At 34.4% G+C, this 16,085-nt stretch overlaps 1 protein-coding gene across 2 annotated transcripts in view; it reads left to right on the top strand.

Annotated features, from left to right (window-relative positions):
* LOC111617906 (T-box transcription factor TBX20-like) overlaps positions 1-16,085 on the top strand; it is a 71,452-nt gene that overhangs the window by 35,503 nt on the left and 19,864 nt on the right. For both annotated transcript variants that reach the window (XM_023359271.1, XM_023359270.1), the window contains exon 3: positions 5,439-6,206. In XM_023359271.1, coding sequence (XP_023215039.1) covers positions 6,056-6,206 — 151 coding nt within the window. In that variant the 5' untranslated portion in view covers positions 5,439-6,055. The remainder of the gene's footprint in view (positions 1-5,438; positions 6,207-16,085) is intronic.

The following is a 16,085-nucleotide window of genomic DNA, read 5'->3' as shown; positions in this document are numbered from 1 at the left end:
CTGTCAAGAGTCGTGTCAAAGTTCAAGCGGATCAGACTAGGCCACTCTAAAGAGGATAAAATGTAAGAGGGAAAAAGGCAAACAAACAAAGTATTCGGCTTAAACTAATCAGAATTCGATCCAAAAAATGTAGAACGACTTTCTAGAAACACTTCTTAATAGCCACATCACGTCGATAAAGAAAACAAGACTATAAAACTTTAGATATGTATATACTTTGATATATAAAAAATTTAAATAAAATTTTATAGCCGATAAATATTCCTACAAACCCGAATCGTGATCCTATATTAAAATGTAAGACACATCGACTATACACGATATTTAATGTGAGCTATCACGTAAATCAAATTCTATGAACTACCCTCACTACTTTCGTGATACACGGAATATAAAAATTAAATAGTTTTGTGTAGGAATTATAAAAAGTATTTATAAAACTAAATGCATTTTTCTTACATTTTGCACGAGTTTTATCTCTCCCAGACGTTTTTTTTGGGAGGTTGAAGAACTTAAGAGTTTGTGAACTTTCGCATGTTTCCTCATTCTAACCACGCACAGCGATGTTACGGCATTGGGTACTGTACGCGTTAAAATATAGAAACGTCAACAACCGTGTGAAAAATCTCGGTTGTGTAACACCTCCAGAGCTTCTGTAATACCTTTACTAACTATTATACCATTCAAACGTGTAAACGAAACGGCAGATTATTCATTATTATCAACTGCGAACAGACAAATGACATACTTCATTACTACTGGCTTATGACCCGAATACGGAATGACTTGCGTGAAGTGGTCGGACAGTCGAACCAATGCGTGTAATTTCCGTACACGATCTGGTCACGTGACGGTGTAAAGGGGGTGACAGCTCGAGCGTGCTGTTCTATTGTAAAGCGGCGCAGGGCACCTTCTTCGATACGATCGTACGGAGATACGGTAGGAATGGTGCATAGCGCTGTCAACACAAAAGTCGAACGTGTGGCACGCACCTCCGTTCCATAAACGCGCTTATTACAGGTGAGATTTTTCCATTTTAACTTAACAAACACACTTAAACAAAAATACAAAAAAAAAAGAACAGAACGATGGTAACGAGATGTCGATTGCACCAGAATATCCAGCTGATTTGCATGATGCACGACGTAGATAAGTATGATTTACGATTCCGTTCAAGGTCGACTTTGTTGTACAAGAAGAATCTATTAATAATTGTCAGTTCGAAATATTAAAATACAGACGTACGACCGAATTCGCATCCGTATTATAAAGCCCGCAAGGACTATATTAAGAACGGTAACGGGAGATGCGTTACAAAGGCGATCCATGCAAGAATGAGTAATGATAGAGGTCTGGGGGGTTCTCTTCCTCGTTACTTTACCAGTATATACGATAAAAATACGAGTTTTGTGGAAGAAAAGAGGTCGCCGACGTTGCATCTTTTACTAAAGGACATTTAATACTGGAGGAGTGACGAGGGTGATTCTTCGTAGCTTTGTCATTGACGGAGCGATACTGTCTCCCCGTTGGCAGCATCAGTAGCGCTTTGCTAAGTACATGCCGCGACTTTTGTTAATGTTGACGTATGTTACCATAAAGAAAGAGACTAAAGAGTTTTTCGGTTTAACTAAGATAAACAGTACGAGTATCGCGTGTCATCCTACTTAAGTATTTTAACTCTCCTGACGCTTTTAGAAACTGTTACGGTTAGGAAAATAGCTATTAAAATCGGCCATCCAATGAAAACACGCATTAACACGGTTTAAATATCACGAAGCATTAAAAGCCCCCTTTATGTAATATTACTTAACGTACAATAACTTACGTAAGTGATAAAAAATTCGTTACGTAACGTTATACAAGTTACTGTATCGATAATTTATCGATCCATTGTGTAACGGGAAGTTACGATATAATTTTTTAATTATTTCCTTTATATATAGCCTATATACACAGTATTTTAATTCATCTCTTATGCGGCTGTGGGTTGTATTGGGTGTAAGATATATACAGTATAATCCTAATAAAGAGCTTAACGCTTACGTGCCATCTGTGATACGCGTTATTATTTTTAAACCGGCGATTAATTAAACGTGGCGAGTGTAATTTTACTCCATAATAACTTTTCCGGGAGGTGAAGTATCACTCGGCATCTCCCTCTTGGTCTTAACATGCGAGCGGTTACGCAAGAAGGCAAACTGGTTGATAATTAGGCGGCTAACGCTTTATGGTTTGTGTGGAACAGTTAAAAGGCTGAATTTCCTTCCATTAGCTGCCCATGATATTGTTTCCAAAACATTCGTCTGTCTCCAGTCCCCGATATGTTCGGCGCCAACAAATCTGGACGATTACTTCGCTGTATCTGTTGACCAAACTATCACTCTGCTTTATTGACGAGATACTGAGAATGAGGACTGGCTGACGCCTTTTCTTCCATGCTACAAGGCCCTTTTGATTCATTCACGCCTAGCCTCAAGGCCCTACTTAATAACGCTCCTTTTTTTATTTATCTTTACTGTAAATTCTACTTAATGGCACTTCTTAACTTTCCGTTTATCTCTTCCGTTTTTTTATATTAAAAAACTTTCTGGGGACGAAGAAAAGTATAGAGAACTTCTCCAAAATAAATTGAACACTATGTGTGTATGTGCTCTATGACGCAATGCGTTGACCTTGCCAAGAGCCTTGCCTGTAAGGTGGGTGGTCAAGTCTTGTCTTCGCTTCTTCAATAATGTCGTCGTGGCACCGGAAGAAAGTTAAAACTTGTCATCGACATCTGCCAGTTTCTTATTTCTGTCTCCGTCCAGACCGCCTGTTTGTAAGATAAAGATCGAAAGATTTATCAAGTTTTAACTAGCCGATCCTAACTAATTAGCTTGGTCGTATAAAACACATTTTAATACAACCATTAATGAAAGGAAGTCGGGGCCCTCCTATGGCGCTCGGTACTCCTCTATTTCCGTCGCGTTGGCGAGTGAGTGCATTGATAAAACCGTGTTTGGTCGCCTAAGTTTTCCCAGTCAGAGTCGTTATCTCACAGACACCATTATGTCGCTAAGTAGTGAGGGGTACCAGATCTAAAACAGCGGACAGACGACTTGATCTAGGTTATATGGACCAACACGTTGACCGGCGCCACATTTGAGTCGTTGGCTGTTCGAATGCAGTCCCTCTGATACCAGACTCTCCACTTATTAAGTGCAGACCAATTTTGTTTACATTACCTAGAAGGACAATTATCGACGAGTTTTTAACACAGTTTCTACTGTTAAATTGGGTCTAACGCTTCGAGTAAACACTATTTCCTCCATAGTGTTGTGATAAATTTCCCTCTTGTCACAGGTTCAGAATTTGCGACCGAACTAGAATTATCCTTATAGATGACAGCAATGATTAACGTCGTAAAAAAGTTGTTTTTCCTCTCCATCACCTTAGAAAAACTGGATCAAAATTGTTTTATGCCTCTCACCAACTGATCCTGATGGATAAATAAAATAGTTCTAGCCTTTTTTTTTAAACTCTTAATGTTTTTTTTTTTTTTTCCTTCTCTCCTGTATCTAGTCAATATCCAACAGGAAAGGTATGCAAAGGAACTACCAAAGATACGAAAGATGCTGAATATATTAATTATAAGAGGCCATTTTCGAGTTTTAGAAGGTCGCGTGTCTGGATAAGCTATTGCAGGACGTAAACAGAAGACGAAATTAAATGCTGTACAGCTGGTTCCTGTACTCTAGCACCTGTTAATGGCTTAGGGTTGCACCAAGATCCCCCAGGCACACTTCGGGTCATTACTCACCCTCAAATGACCAGTTTCGCTTGATAGCCGTCCATTGTTGTGTTCTGTGGGAATGATGACCGCCACAATTATAAGAATTCCGTTGTATTTCGATGACGTCGATATGACGTCGGTAATACTAACAATGGAATAAGTGCGAACTATAAAGGTAGGTTGACCGTCATCGGGGTGGTCTTTACCCTCCAAATATCCGCATTGTACGAAGTTTTCTCAGTCGCAAACGAAATTAGATAAGGTGCGAGGGCCTCTTCCTCGGGCACGAATACCCTATTAATTTCTTATAAATGTAAATTAAGGTATAACGCGACTTAACCATCCTTTTTTTTTCTAAATACGGATAAGAAAAATCTTAATTGATTAAATTATATAAATGGTGACTCGTCGATAGTTCTCTGTTCCTCCCCTAGATGGCGTGGTTTCGTTTTTTGGAGGTAAACTGCTTTTGGCTCCCGAATAAATTTATGTTTGCATATTTTTTTCCTTCATAAATTTGATAAATTTAATAAATTTTACTTTAAAATTCACGTTTCTTCCTTCTACAGTAAGCGGTTTAAATACTGCAATCGCAAAGTTACTGTAAGAAAGCAATATTTTAAAGTATTATATCTTACCTAAGAGGAAATTTCCTCAAATATCAAAGAAATTTCCTTAAAAAACCTCTATCTTGGCGTTTTATTCGATAAAATCTATGTTTCTGTCGCATGTAGCAAGGTGAAAAATGTTACAACATGTGAAAACAGCGAAGAGAAAAAAAAAGGTCCCCTCTTCCCAGTGCATAATGAATGCCCCTCCGAGGGGAGATTTTCCTGACATTAATTTTATTGGGGAGAAATACTTAAATAAACTATACCTTTCAACTATAAGTAAATAATAAGATAAGGATCCCTATAAGTGAGAGCGCTGAAGGAAATCGTCACAATGAACCGTACAAGGGGGGGGTTGCTTTTTCTCAGCTGTAAGGCACTATTGGCTTTGAGAATTCTCATCCCCTTAGCTTAAATAATATACGTGACTTGAAAGATTAAACTTAGACTAGAACAATTATGGTTTTCACGTGCTTTACATTGACATGTGAATGACGACTGGATAACCTATTTAACTATTTAATTTTCTTTTGTCTTTCAATCATGTTTTAATCCGTAATTTCAATGTAATTAAATTTTAAACACGTCACAATCATTCTATAATGCAAAACACGCAATTATGCTGTTGTTTACTCAGTAAGTTTCCCTATCTCTGAGATCTTACAATACTCGAACACAACAGGAAATGCATGATTCGGTTAAGAAAACATGATTTAAATGAATGCAAAGTTGTAAAATTCTGAAAATTTTCGTCAATTTAAATCATCTTCAAGCAAATAATACACATTTAAATATATTTAATAATAGTTAGCATCCATTCTTTTGTATCTTATCGAACTGCGATTGTTTCTAAACGAATTTTTCTAATTCTTTTTTTAATCAATCTAATTTGTCAATAAAGAGGTCTGACCTTTGAAAAGGTGCTATTTAACTTGTTTTTTTCTGAAAAGCAACGCGATCTCGGTGATGAAATTCTCTATTTAAAACCACAAATAACAGTTCCACTCCAAAATTTTTTTAATACTTAAAAAAAAATTTTTTTCTAATATTTTTAGGGAAGAAGACGAAAGATGGAAGACGTCATCATCGTCTGATTTTTTTAATATTTTTTTATTATTTTTAATTTTTAAACTGTAATCGAAACCGGCAGAACCGATGGATCTCCTCCCATTACATAAACCTCAGCAGAATGCATGACAAATTTGTCAGCACCGTCAATCGAAAGATGTCAGTCAAAGAGAGCGACTGTCTGTCTCTCCAACGCCCCAACGTAACCCTAATATCAGCGCATTAGAGCAGCATAGAGGGAAGAAAATTAGCTGTTGTGCACCTCCCAACATTTAGCAACCCACCCACTCCGGAAAGTTGTAGAGGCATTACTCCGCCCATCGCGGACCAACACCGACCTGTAACAAGCGCCACCTATCCGTGGGTCTTGCACTAGTGCTGCCGGTGTTGAAACGTCACCATTACGGCAGATGTTGTCGCCGGTAGCGTCATGGAACACGGTCTCCCTTGAAGAACCCCGTAAAACTGAGCATCGACGCCTCGGGATACTGAGCCCGTTCTCGGACTATGTAAACAGCAAATAAAGCTCTCTATAAGACATTCGAACACGTGTAAAACGGGACAATCTTTTCGTAAAAAAGTAGTAACGTCCGGTACGTGCCCCATGTTAATCTGCGACGAAGGCATCGGGATGCAAGAGTCGCAGCCAATAGGTGCTGTGACCAAGTCGACCATAGGCCATCGGGCCACGGACTTCTCCATAGCGGCCATCATGTCTCGAACGGGACCTCTAAATCGCAAAGACAAGCTACAAGGTAAGTCCTCGTCCCTTCTAAATGATTAATAAATAGTAGCACTTAGAAGTAGCGCGTGTATTCTGAAGCTCCCTTCTTGTACGCGCAATTGGCATATTTCTCTCATCTCGAACCAACAAAAACTCTTGATAAAATTGAGATTATCGAGCCTTCCTCAATAGAAAACTCGTCATTTTAAGAGCTTATTTCTAACTTAAAAATCTTACCAGAACATTAATTTAAGTCTCTTGCAATCGAGGATACCTTCAGAGTTCTAGGCCTAAGTTAAAATTTAAAATAGCCTTATTTTAAACCCGTTTAATAATGTATTTATATTAAATTCTCAGAGGCTCGTGAAATAACTCATAGAAATTCTTCTCGGTAATGTAGAATGCCGATACTTTGCAGTGATGGTAGCAAAAGTTAAGAAATTCGAGATCTATGGTAAGATTATCTTCTCCCGTCGGGCCTTTGCACAAATTGTTTAACAAGGAAACGATCCTATGCCTTATCGAGCCAGGTGGATCAGTAAATTGAGCAGATGCACGATTTGCAGGAAGTCTAAAGCCTTAATTTATTAGTAGAGCTATAAATTATTTATTCTAAAAAAAACACTGAAGATATTTGCCTACTAGGCATTAAACTATATGATAAAAATCAGCATATCCCATGTTTAGTAATAAATAATTTTAAAGGAAAATATAACAGTTTTCTTTTTATATAAGCAGGCTTTTTTATAAGAACTTAGGTTTATATTGCAACGAGGATTTAAATTTTGATAAGACGAGTTTGAGAGACATTCTTGCTGTCTGTAGTAGTTCCTACCGTTCTATCCAATTATAGCGGATTGGTGGGAGAGAGGAATTAATCAAGTTAAATCAGTGCTGCACAGTTAGGTCTAACAACCTTTGCATTATTAAAGACTCCAGTGGCTCCTGCTTCTGTCCACAACTGGAGACAGTTCCGCTGTCATGCATCATTCTATCTATCAATTCCGTGTCAAAATTGTTGTAGGCCCCACTATAAATCGTTATAACATTCTGTTACTCGTCTTGTAATTTAAATCGTAACGTTATAAAGAGTATTTCCTGATTGTCATCCACTTTTTACAAGGTACCATTCTTCTCCCGATAACCATCTTTGATTTTTTTTGTTAAGGATTTACGTTCTAATGGTTTCTGGAAGATGAACAACAAGAAAAATTCGAAAAGGCCAAAAGGCTTATCATCAAAATCGTGAAGGCCTCTTACGATTGACTTGATCTATCTTCCATTGATTTATATTGATGAATTCTTATCAAAAGTAACATTCTATACTTTTTTCTAACTGTTTAATAAATTCAAAATCCATTAAAGTGACATTGATAAATCGACTTTAATGCAAGATTTTTAATTCATGAATAGTTTCTTTAACAATTTAATTTTATAGAAATAACCTCCATTGATTTTTTTATAAGAATCCAATTTTAAATTTCCTTTTTTTCTTAAAATAGAAGCAATTGTTTTTAAATTTAAAAACTCGAAAAGTAAATTTTGAATTTCTGCATAAACTAGATTACACTTTATAAGTTTAAGACCTTCTAATTATACTTCTGAAATAGCTTTAGAAATTTAAATTTTAAAGCTAATTAGGCTACTTCTGTTGCATTATATGATGCATAGAATGCAATTTCTGGATGTATTTAAGCCACAAATCTGTTTAGAATGCTTATTTACTGGCCTATTATTACTTGTCTATTATATCTAGCGAAGAAAAACGCATCCTAGTTAATCCCTTTATTCCTATTGAACGTTAAGCCTCATTGGCTTTAATGACCTTCAGATATTGCAGAATATCATTGGGAAACCAACAAATTCTAATATTTATATAAATTTCTAACAATTAATGATGTCTGTGGAGAAATTTAGAGTACTTTTTAGCAGTTAAGTCAACGATCCAGTCATTGTTTCGGTTTACTAAAGCCTTGTTTGTTCGTCCTCAGAAGGGGGATTTTTTATATTATTTTTTAATAATTTTATTTGATTTAGGACATATCTTTATTTTGAACTTATTTATTTATCATCGGTCTTTTTTCCTCCATATTTTTTTAAAGTCCTCTTAGTTTAGTCCTGTCTAATTTACGAGTTTAAAAGCTCTATAATTGATATATAAAAAACAAATAGAATTTGCTGTATAAATCCGGGTTAGAAGTCAACTGGCCATATACTTCTTCTCGTTAAATTTGATCTTCCTTGTTTAACAATCTGTCCATCTCCCACACATCAACACTAGTAGCTTATCGCGTTAAGTTTTGGTATTTGGTCGCGATTTTAACAGTTTATCCAGGATAGGTTGTCACAGCGATCCGGGATCTCGGCATCTGGGATATGTTTAGGCCTCAAACAACACTTTACAGTTTTAAGTTACACTATACGCTGACATAGGTTGGTTCCATTTACAAGATCTATCGCCTTTTCCCTCTTTTTTCCTCGTCTCTGACAACAGATTTGTGAGTTTGGTTTATTAGTTTTACTCAATATGAGGTACTAAAACGTGTCTAAACCCTATCGAAGGCCTGATATCGGTTACGGTGAAGATAATTCTCATAGTACGTATACATTCTAAAATAAAGAATATTGTATTTACATACAGGCCTAAATTTAAGTGCGATTAAGAGGCCTCAACAGATTATAACCTGTTTGAAGCCTCCCGAAGAAAAGTAGTTGCGATCTTATTGCCTTATTAGGGCCTATTATGTCTACATAACAGTATAAAAGTTTAGTTTTAACAGCAGGATGCGGAGGATCAGTTAAGATGAATATCCGAGATTTAGGTTTTATCAATAATAAAAATTTTGAAATAATTGAAAATGTGGTTTCCTGTAGGGCCTTTCATTTTCTAAGGCCCTACAAGAAGTATTTGATATTGAAAATAATTGAGGTCGATAGCAAAAAGGAAAATTAACAGAAGAATTTCTTGCAAAATCAGCCTTATACACTGCCACGAGAATGCCTAATCTAATCAGAATATCGTATCCATAAACCTATATCAAGAAGATTTAGATCAATGAATTTTGGAGAAGATGCAAATGCTTTTTAAAATTAAAATGAAAACCATTTTCTAACGGAATAATTTTAAAGATAAAATAAAAGAAAAAGAAAAAAAGAAAAGAAAAAGAAGATCCATTTGTTTCGATTACACTTAAAATTGATTTTAACTTTCTTAAATCGAAGGATCATATTTTATCTTTTAAAATCCCAGTCGTAATAAAAGGGAAAAGTGGTGCCGTAGATAGTTCGCGTGTAGAAGATATAAAGAAGAGCGTGTCTGGTCTACTTTCTTCCTTAAATTGCTTGGATGTAAGTCTATCTGCTAGCTTTCCACACGGAAACGCTTAGAGAGGTTCTCCTTCCAACCTCAATCCTCACCCGAAACCAAACACAAACAACCTAATTGAAAACAGGCGAGATTATTGGTCATCGATCCGTACTGCACCCTTTTTCTACGAATAATAAATCTACAGTTTTCAAACAATAAGATGTAAACTTTAACATTTTACTTGTTTACATATTTAGATCCGATCTTAAAAAATATATATATATATATTTTTATCATTTTCTTATTACATTTTGAATTTCTCGTAAATTTTCTATAATTGAATTGTTGTGGAACTTATTGATCAGATAATTAATGTTAGATATACAGATTAGCTTTGAACTTTGACATATAATGTCTTCTTATCTTGTTTTGTTTATCTAAAGACCACAAACGCTCGATTGCTACTATTGTTCAAAGGGCAAATTTGGCCCTTTGAGCTAAATATAATTATCGAATATGGGAAATTTCAGAATTAAAAATAAGCTTATAAATCGTTTAAAAATAATTGATTTCCTATCAAATTATATAATTTATCCGTAGATTTTTTAAATTAAATTTAAAATATCTAAGATTATGTAATATTTGATGTTTACAGAAATATTTTTAAACATTCCTTCTCTTAGTTCTCGATACTAGTTATATAGTAACTATGATGTAATTGTTTAATATACCTGCAGCTTACTCTCTTAATGTGTATAATTATCCATTCTACTCGGAGACATAAGAGGAAAAGTTTACATAATCGATCAATTCGTTACAGAATAGCAATCAATTCTTGTGTAGAAAGAATAGAACATTTTTATATGTGTATATACAGCAATTGGGATGTTAAAAGCCACGCTATAGAGTTGGCATTTATGAATTAAACACTCGAAAACTGGACCCGACTTCCACTTCATGCTACATCAAGAATAAAGTGTGTGAGAAACTCCCCTTCCTGGATCTACTGCTTAATGATGATTTAACACGACACCAAGCTCTGCATAGAGGTACTTCTATATGGATAGTAGCAGGAAACGAGCCTATACGACATTAGATAAGAAAAGAATATTCAAAAGGCTTCCTATATTCATAAATTTTAATTAAATCTTGATAAAGAGACTTGTAGAGTTTTAAGATGAAGATATCTGGAAAAAAAAGAAGATTACGTATTAATTTATATGATCTAAAACACGAGTAGGAAGATTAATCAGGGTACAAATAAGTTAATATGTAATAGATAGGCTGGTAAGGATATTATTATAGTAGCAAAGTTTGCATAATTAGAAAGATTTTTTTGCTTAATAAAGATAGTAAGCATCCTTCGTTGCTTCATTAGCCACATATTCAAAATTTCTTGGCAACTATATGCAGGTTGCACATCCGGATTCTCGCAGCCAACATTCGGGGTCATTAGTTGATAATTCTGCTTCACATTTAACATGCCGCTCTCGAGATTTGTGAACATTTGTCGTTCCGTAAAGCAACAAAGTCGACTTTGTATTAATCTCCAAGGTTAGGTGTAGACCATCACACGTGGAAGTTGTTTTCGACGCCACCTCCTCTACATTCAGGTATATTTGTAACCGTTCCGATTTATTTATAACTTAAAAACAAGGCGACAGAAATGTGTTTTTCATATATGATTGTCTTTGAAATATCGCTTTCATTAAAAAAACAAGTGGCTAATGTTTAAGTTTCTACATATTTTAAGGTGTCTGGCATCTTAAATATTGCTTCTTTTTTTACGAGTTTATTAAATTTAACTTCTAATTTTAGTTTAAAATATAATAAATGTTGAATTATAAAATACTAAAAATGGGTCTAATTTCTTTAGAAATGACTGAACTCCGAATCGTAATCGAGTTAAAACTTGAGTGTTAAGGCTGCCTTCTCACCCAAAGTTAATATCCAAGTTATTATAATTCAAGTCTTATATATATTTTTTTCTTTATTAAATTTGTAAGAGTTTTAGTAGGCCTGTAATATTATATCCGGCATTTATGACGTTTCTTCTATTTAGATTCTCTTTATAACCCTTACTACACCCACTAAAAGGTTCTTTATTAAGACTCGTGCTTTAATTTCCTTAAAATTCCACCCAAGTAAATAAATGATAATAAAAATACATTTATTTTACTATAAATAATTAAATTTCCGAAAAGCTCACTTTAGGTTTTATAAATCGGTGTTTCACTCTTCTTGTGAGAGGTTTCTCTAATGTTAACAAAGCACAATGGATACCACGTTTGGTCATGGACATTAAACATGTTGTTCTATCTATAGCCAGGTAAAAAGAACAATAAGGTTTGTCTCAGCAATCTCGAAGCAATCCTTTTGCCATGGATCTAATTTGTTCCCTCTTAAGATGACCTTAAGAGGAAGGAGGGGAGTGAAAAAAAGCACGACTAATCTCACATTGGATTGACGTAACGAATAGTGAACTGTCTTCGGGATTTCAACTGATTTGTCTTAACTGACTCACTAAAGTAGACTGATTACAACGACATTGCCCCAAGCCTAATTATAGTTCTGGTAAATATAATTAGCTCTTGAGTGACAGCGGTGACATCCGTTTGGAATCACATCGAGATGGAAAATAATCATTAAAAGAAATTCTGTTTGTTATATTTTAATCCAGACGTATCATTACATTAACAGCTCTGTGAAATTGCAAATGGGTTGGTTAATTCAACCGTGAATTATACAACTGCTACAGAATTGCAGATGTGTAGTATTGTTGTTGTATCAACATTATTTATATAGTCTATATACGAAGGAGTGTGGAAGGGAAAAAAATGGCTAACTGTGTGTCACTCGCTAATGTTTCCCATTTAAAATTAGTATGGTTACTAAATATAACTTTTGACAGAGTGCAGCTACTGTTAAAGTAATTTTTTGAATGGGTTAACTCGAAGCTGGAGATAAGTTTGTGTTAATATCGAAAGTTTAAAATTTATAAAACCTGGCGCCATTGTTTTATCATAGGGCCTGGCTATTGGCGCCGCCTTTGATGCCATTCTACAGAATGCTGTGAATAAATAGGGTAATTACGTGACCGCCTACGTACATGCTGATTATTCGCAAGGCACCATCCCGACTCCACCTCAACTTGGGGGGAAATTTTAATTACGTGAAGTTCATGTTAACCTGGATGAATTAAATGGCTAGCCAATAAAAGGTCTCTCCCACGAGGACAATCAATTTGCATCATATATTAAACACCGCGTATAATCTACCCAAACTGACGATTGTCTGCGAATAAATGATGTACGAAACGGGCCTATAGGCCATAAAGCAATTTAGATGAAGAAAAGGAAACGTTTACATCCTCAAAAATCTTCATTATCGTCCCTTAAACTTTCTAGGCCTCAACTGTCTTTATATGTGCATATTGCTTACATGTCAGTTCCGGCGAATTACATGTCATGTGCGAAATGACAATTAGGGGGTCTTTCCATCCGGCTTTTTGGATATAATTCTCACCCCCGACAAGATTAGACACGGGTTAGGGTTCCCTTCAGCACTTTCTCTGACGGACCCCAGTGAATTCCTAGCAAAACTTCTCCCCTAGAATTCTTAGATTTTGTCAAATTTCTTAGCTACCATAATTTATGAACCCAATTATATTTGCGTCTAATTCGCTTGGGTTTGCAAAACTCAAGCCAAATTATACAGGAGACTTAAATCTAAAAGTAGATACTCATTAAAGAAGACATCTAAATCTCATTCTACATTTAGATTCCCCCTCAAATTAGACTTTAATACCAAGCTGTGGATGGACTAATTTCTTTTATCTCAAACGCGTGCCTAAAACCAATAAAGGCGAAAAAACCTGCCTATTTAGTCTCAATTATAGGCCTAAACTCGGTAAACTTCGAAAGTTACATTTTATTATCTCTGTTAGATAGTGGAGGAGACCGGGAATGCAGCAATCTTCATTAAGAATCACTTCAAAATTAGCCAAATTTTCCGTTAAAAGCATTGTTACAAACAAAATTAGGCCAAATAGTTTAGTTGATAAGCTTGTTAACTTACCTATCTACCTTTTGTAAATGTATTCGTCGACCATTATATCAGAAAATTAGGCACATATCTGCCATAATTTACAAGCACGCTAGCTAAAACAGCTTAAAATGTCTCTGATCAATAGCCTATAGGCCTAATAACCATAGAGAGCGGGGAAATTTTATAATCCTCATAAATTAGTACTACTTAGCGCTCTCTCTATTAGGAAATTATCCTCTTTGAGGAGTAATTAGATCTGGACAATAATAGTTAGTATCAGTGTCAAGTCTAATTTAGCTCGATTATGCTTAATGTTTTCTAAATAAATTAAATCCACTTAAACCTATTATAGAATTAGTACAGGCCTAATATGTCCGGCTGTTTGCGGTGCTGGAAAGATAAATCAAGTTAATAATGCTAAATCTATCACTAGACCTATAAATCCTAAATCTAAAGCTCACATTACAGTTAAAGTACAGTACATAACTGCATTCATCTTTTATATAACACATAACTCTCATTTACGTCACTAAAATTTACATTTAAAACTAATATTTTTTTTAATCTTAAAATCTTTTGATAAATTAACAAATAAATTAGTAAATCTTATTGAATTCTTTATTGTTTGTTATGCTTTATAGATTCAGCGACATTATGCATTTGCGCTCATTTTTATTATAAATATTAGCCTTTTCTCAAAGTAAATAAACGAATTTCTAAATTTTTCTTCCACTCTAAGCTCTAAGGTAGTCAATTTTTCCTATATTAAGGCTCTAAATGATCCTAAATCGTTAAATTATGCAACCGAGTTGTGTTAAGTCGTGAAGTTTACAAGAGAGGAGTGGAAAAAATAAATTCTAATCGTTTTAAATCTTTATTTATAAATTGAAATTTCGAATTAAATTAATTTCGGGTTTAAAACTTAACGAATTTTACTTTTAAAATGCTCCCGAATTCTCTACTTTATCATTGAAGAATTTAGCATCTTGCCTATAGAAGATGGCAATCGATTTACAAATATGCACGTATATTAAAAAGAGAAGAAATGTTTTTTTAATAAGAATTTTGAAGAAATTATTGTAGATGCAAATTTTGTAATTTCGGCAAATATATTTTTATGTAACGTATATCTGTGAAATGTCATAAGCGTATTCGCACAAACATCGAAATCGTTAAGGAGAAGAGAAGATAAACTAATCACATCGGAGAAAAACATGGTTAATTAATTTTTCTGGTTTCAACGCTTTGCCTTTTCTTCCAATTAAACGATCTGCTACCGAAAGATAATAATTAGAAAGCTTATTATCATCGAAACTGTACGCAATTATGAAGTGTTACTTGTTAAATTAACGAAAAATGAGCGAATTCTTCCAAATTTCGGTTAAGTTTTTAATACATTAAACGAGAAAATTTCTTAATAAACTAGTTTTAAATTTCAACTATTTTATTATTTAAAAGATAAAAGGAAGCTTACCTATGTCACAAAACCGATAACCAATGAGAGATTTCTGCCCCCTTATCTTTTTAAGAGTGGGCCTATTGGCAGATGTCAGCTTTGAAAAGCATCCCAGAGACGAAAAGAGAGTCATCTACCATTTTTATCCCGACTAAATGCTGAACACATTTATCATATGTGAGTGTGTCAGTTGTCAATGTGATATCAACCACTAGAATAACAGAAGGCGGAGTGACAGCAATTCCTCCTCTCCATATAAGCTTAAATCCGAAAATCTGTAGAGAGAGATTTGATATATATATATATATAAAGCATATACTGTATAGGTAACTGCAACTAGAATAGCCAGAAAGTGTTGTTATCCTGTTTATAGATTGAATGTCGGTCGTGTGTAGTGTAAGTAGCAATGGCTATTTATGATCCAAATAACTCAAGAATAGTTTGTTCCATCGAATCGTGAAAGATTTACGTCCTGAAAGACGTTAACAGTTTCTGTAGATCAAAAGGTCGGTTTGGGTAATAAAAATCCGTTTATGGTTTTACTTAAATTGTATAAATAAAAGAAAAAGCCAACCACTTAATCTAATTCATGATAGATTTTTCAAGTTTATTTTACTTTCGTTCTAGAAATGACGTTTCTAACCTTACTGCCAATGGAGATTTTTCATCTTCGTCGACTCTTCTTATTATTCTAAGATATTTTTAAATAAATCAACTTAAAAATAATTAATTATATAATGTTTATTAAGCGCAAATTAGTCCTAAAATCTAAGATCTAAGGATTGTATGTCTTGCTTGTAATTATCAACTAATTCGAAAGGAATATTTTAAAATTTACCTAAATCAGTCGAGCGAGCAAACTACGTAATTAATCCTATATATTTTTATGCCCTATATCCTATACTTTACTGCATATTTAGCATAACGTATAAGTTTAGATAATGCGAGACCGTATTTAGGCCTACATCATTAATTAATATAATAAAGGTTCTTTAACATTCGCTACTTATCTTTAGTCGAGTATAGAATAGTGAAGTATTTATCAATAGTTAACATAGACTATGGAGCATTAAATTAGTATACAATAGTGTAAATTGACT

Source organism: Centruroides sculpturatus, unplaced genomic scaffold (genome assembly GCF_000671375.1).
Source record: "Centruroides sculpturatus isolate CEXI.00-Female unplaced genomic scaffold, Cexi_2.0 scaffold215, whole genome shotgun sequence".
Lineage (NCBI taxonomy): Eukaryota > Metazoa > Arthropoda > Arachnida > Scorpiones > Buthidae > Centruroides > Centruroides sculpturatus.
This window is presented reverse-complemented; position numbering and strand designations above follow the sequence as displayed.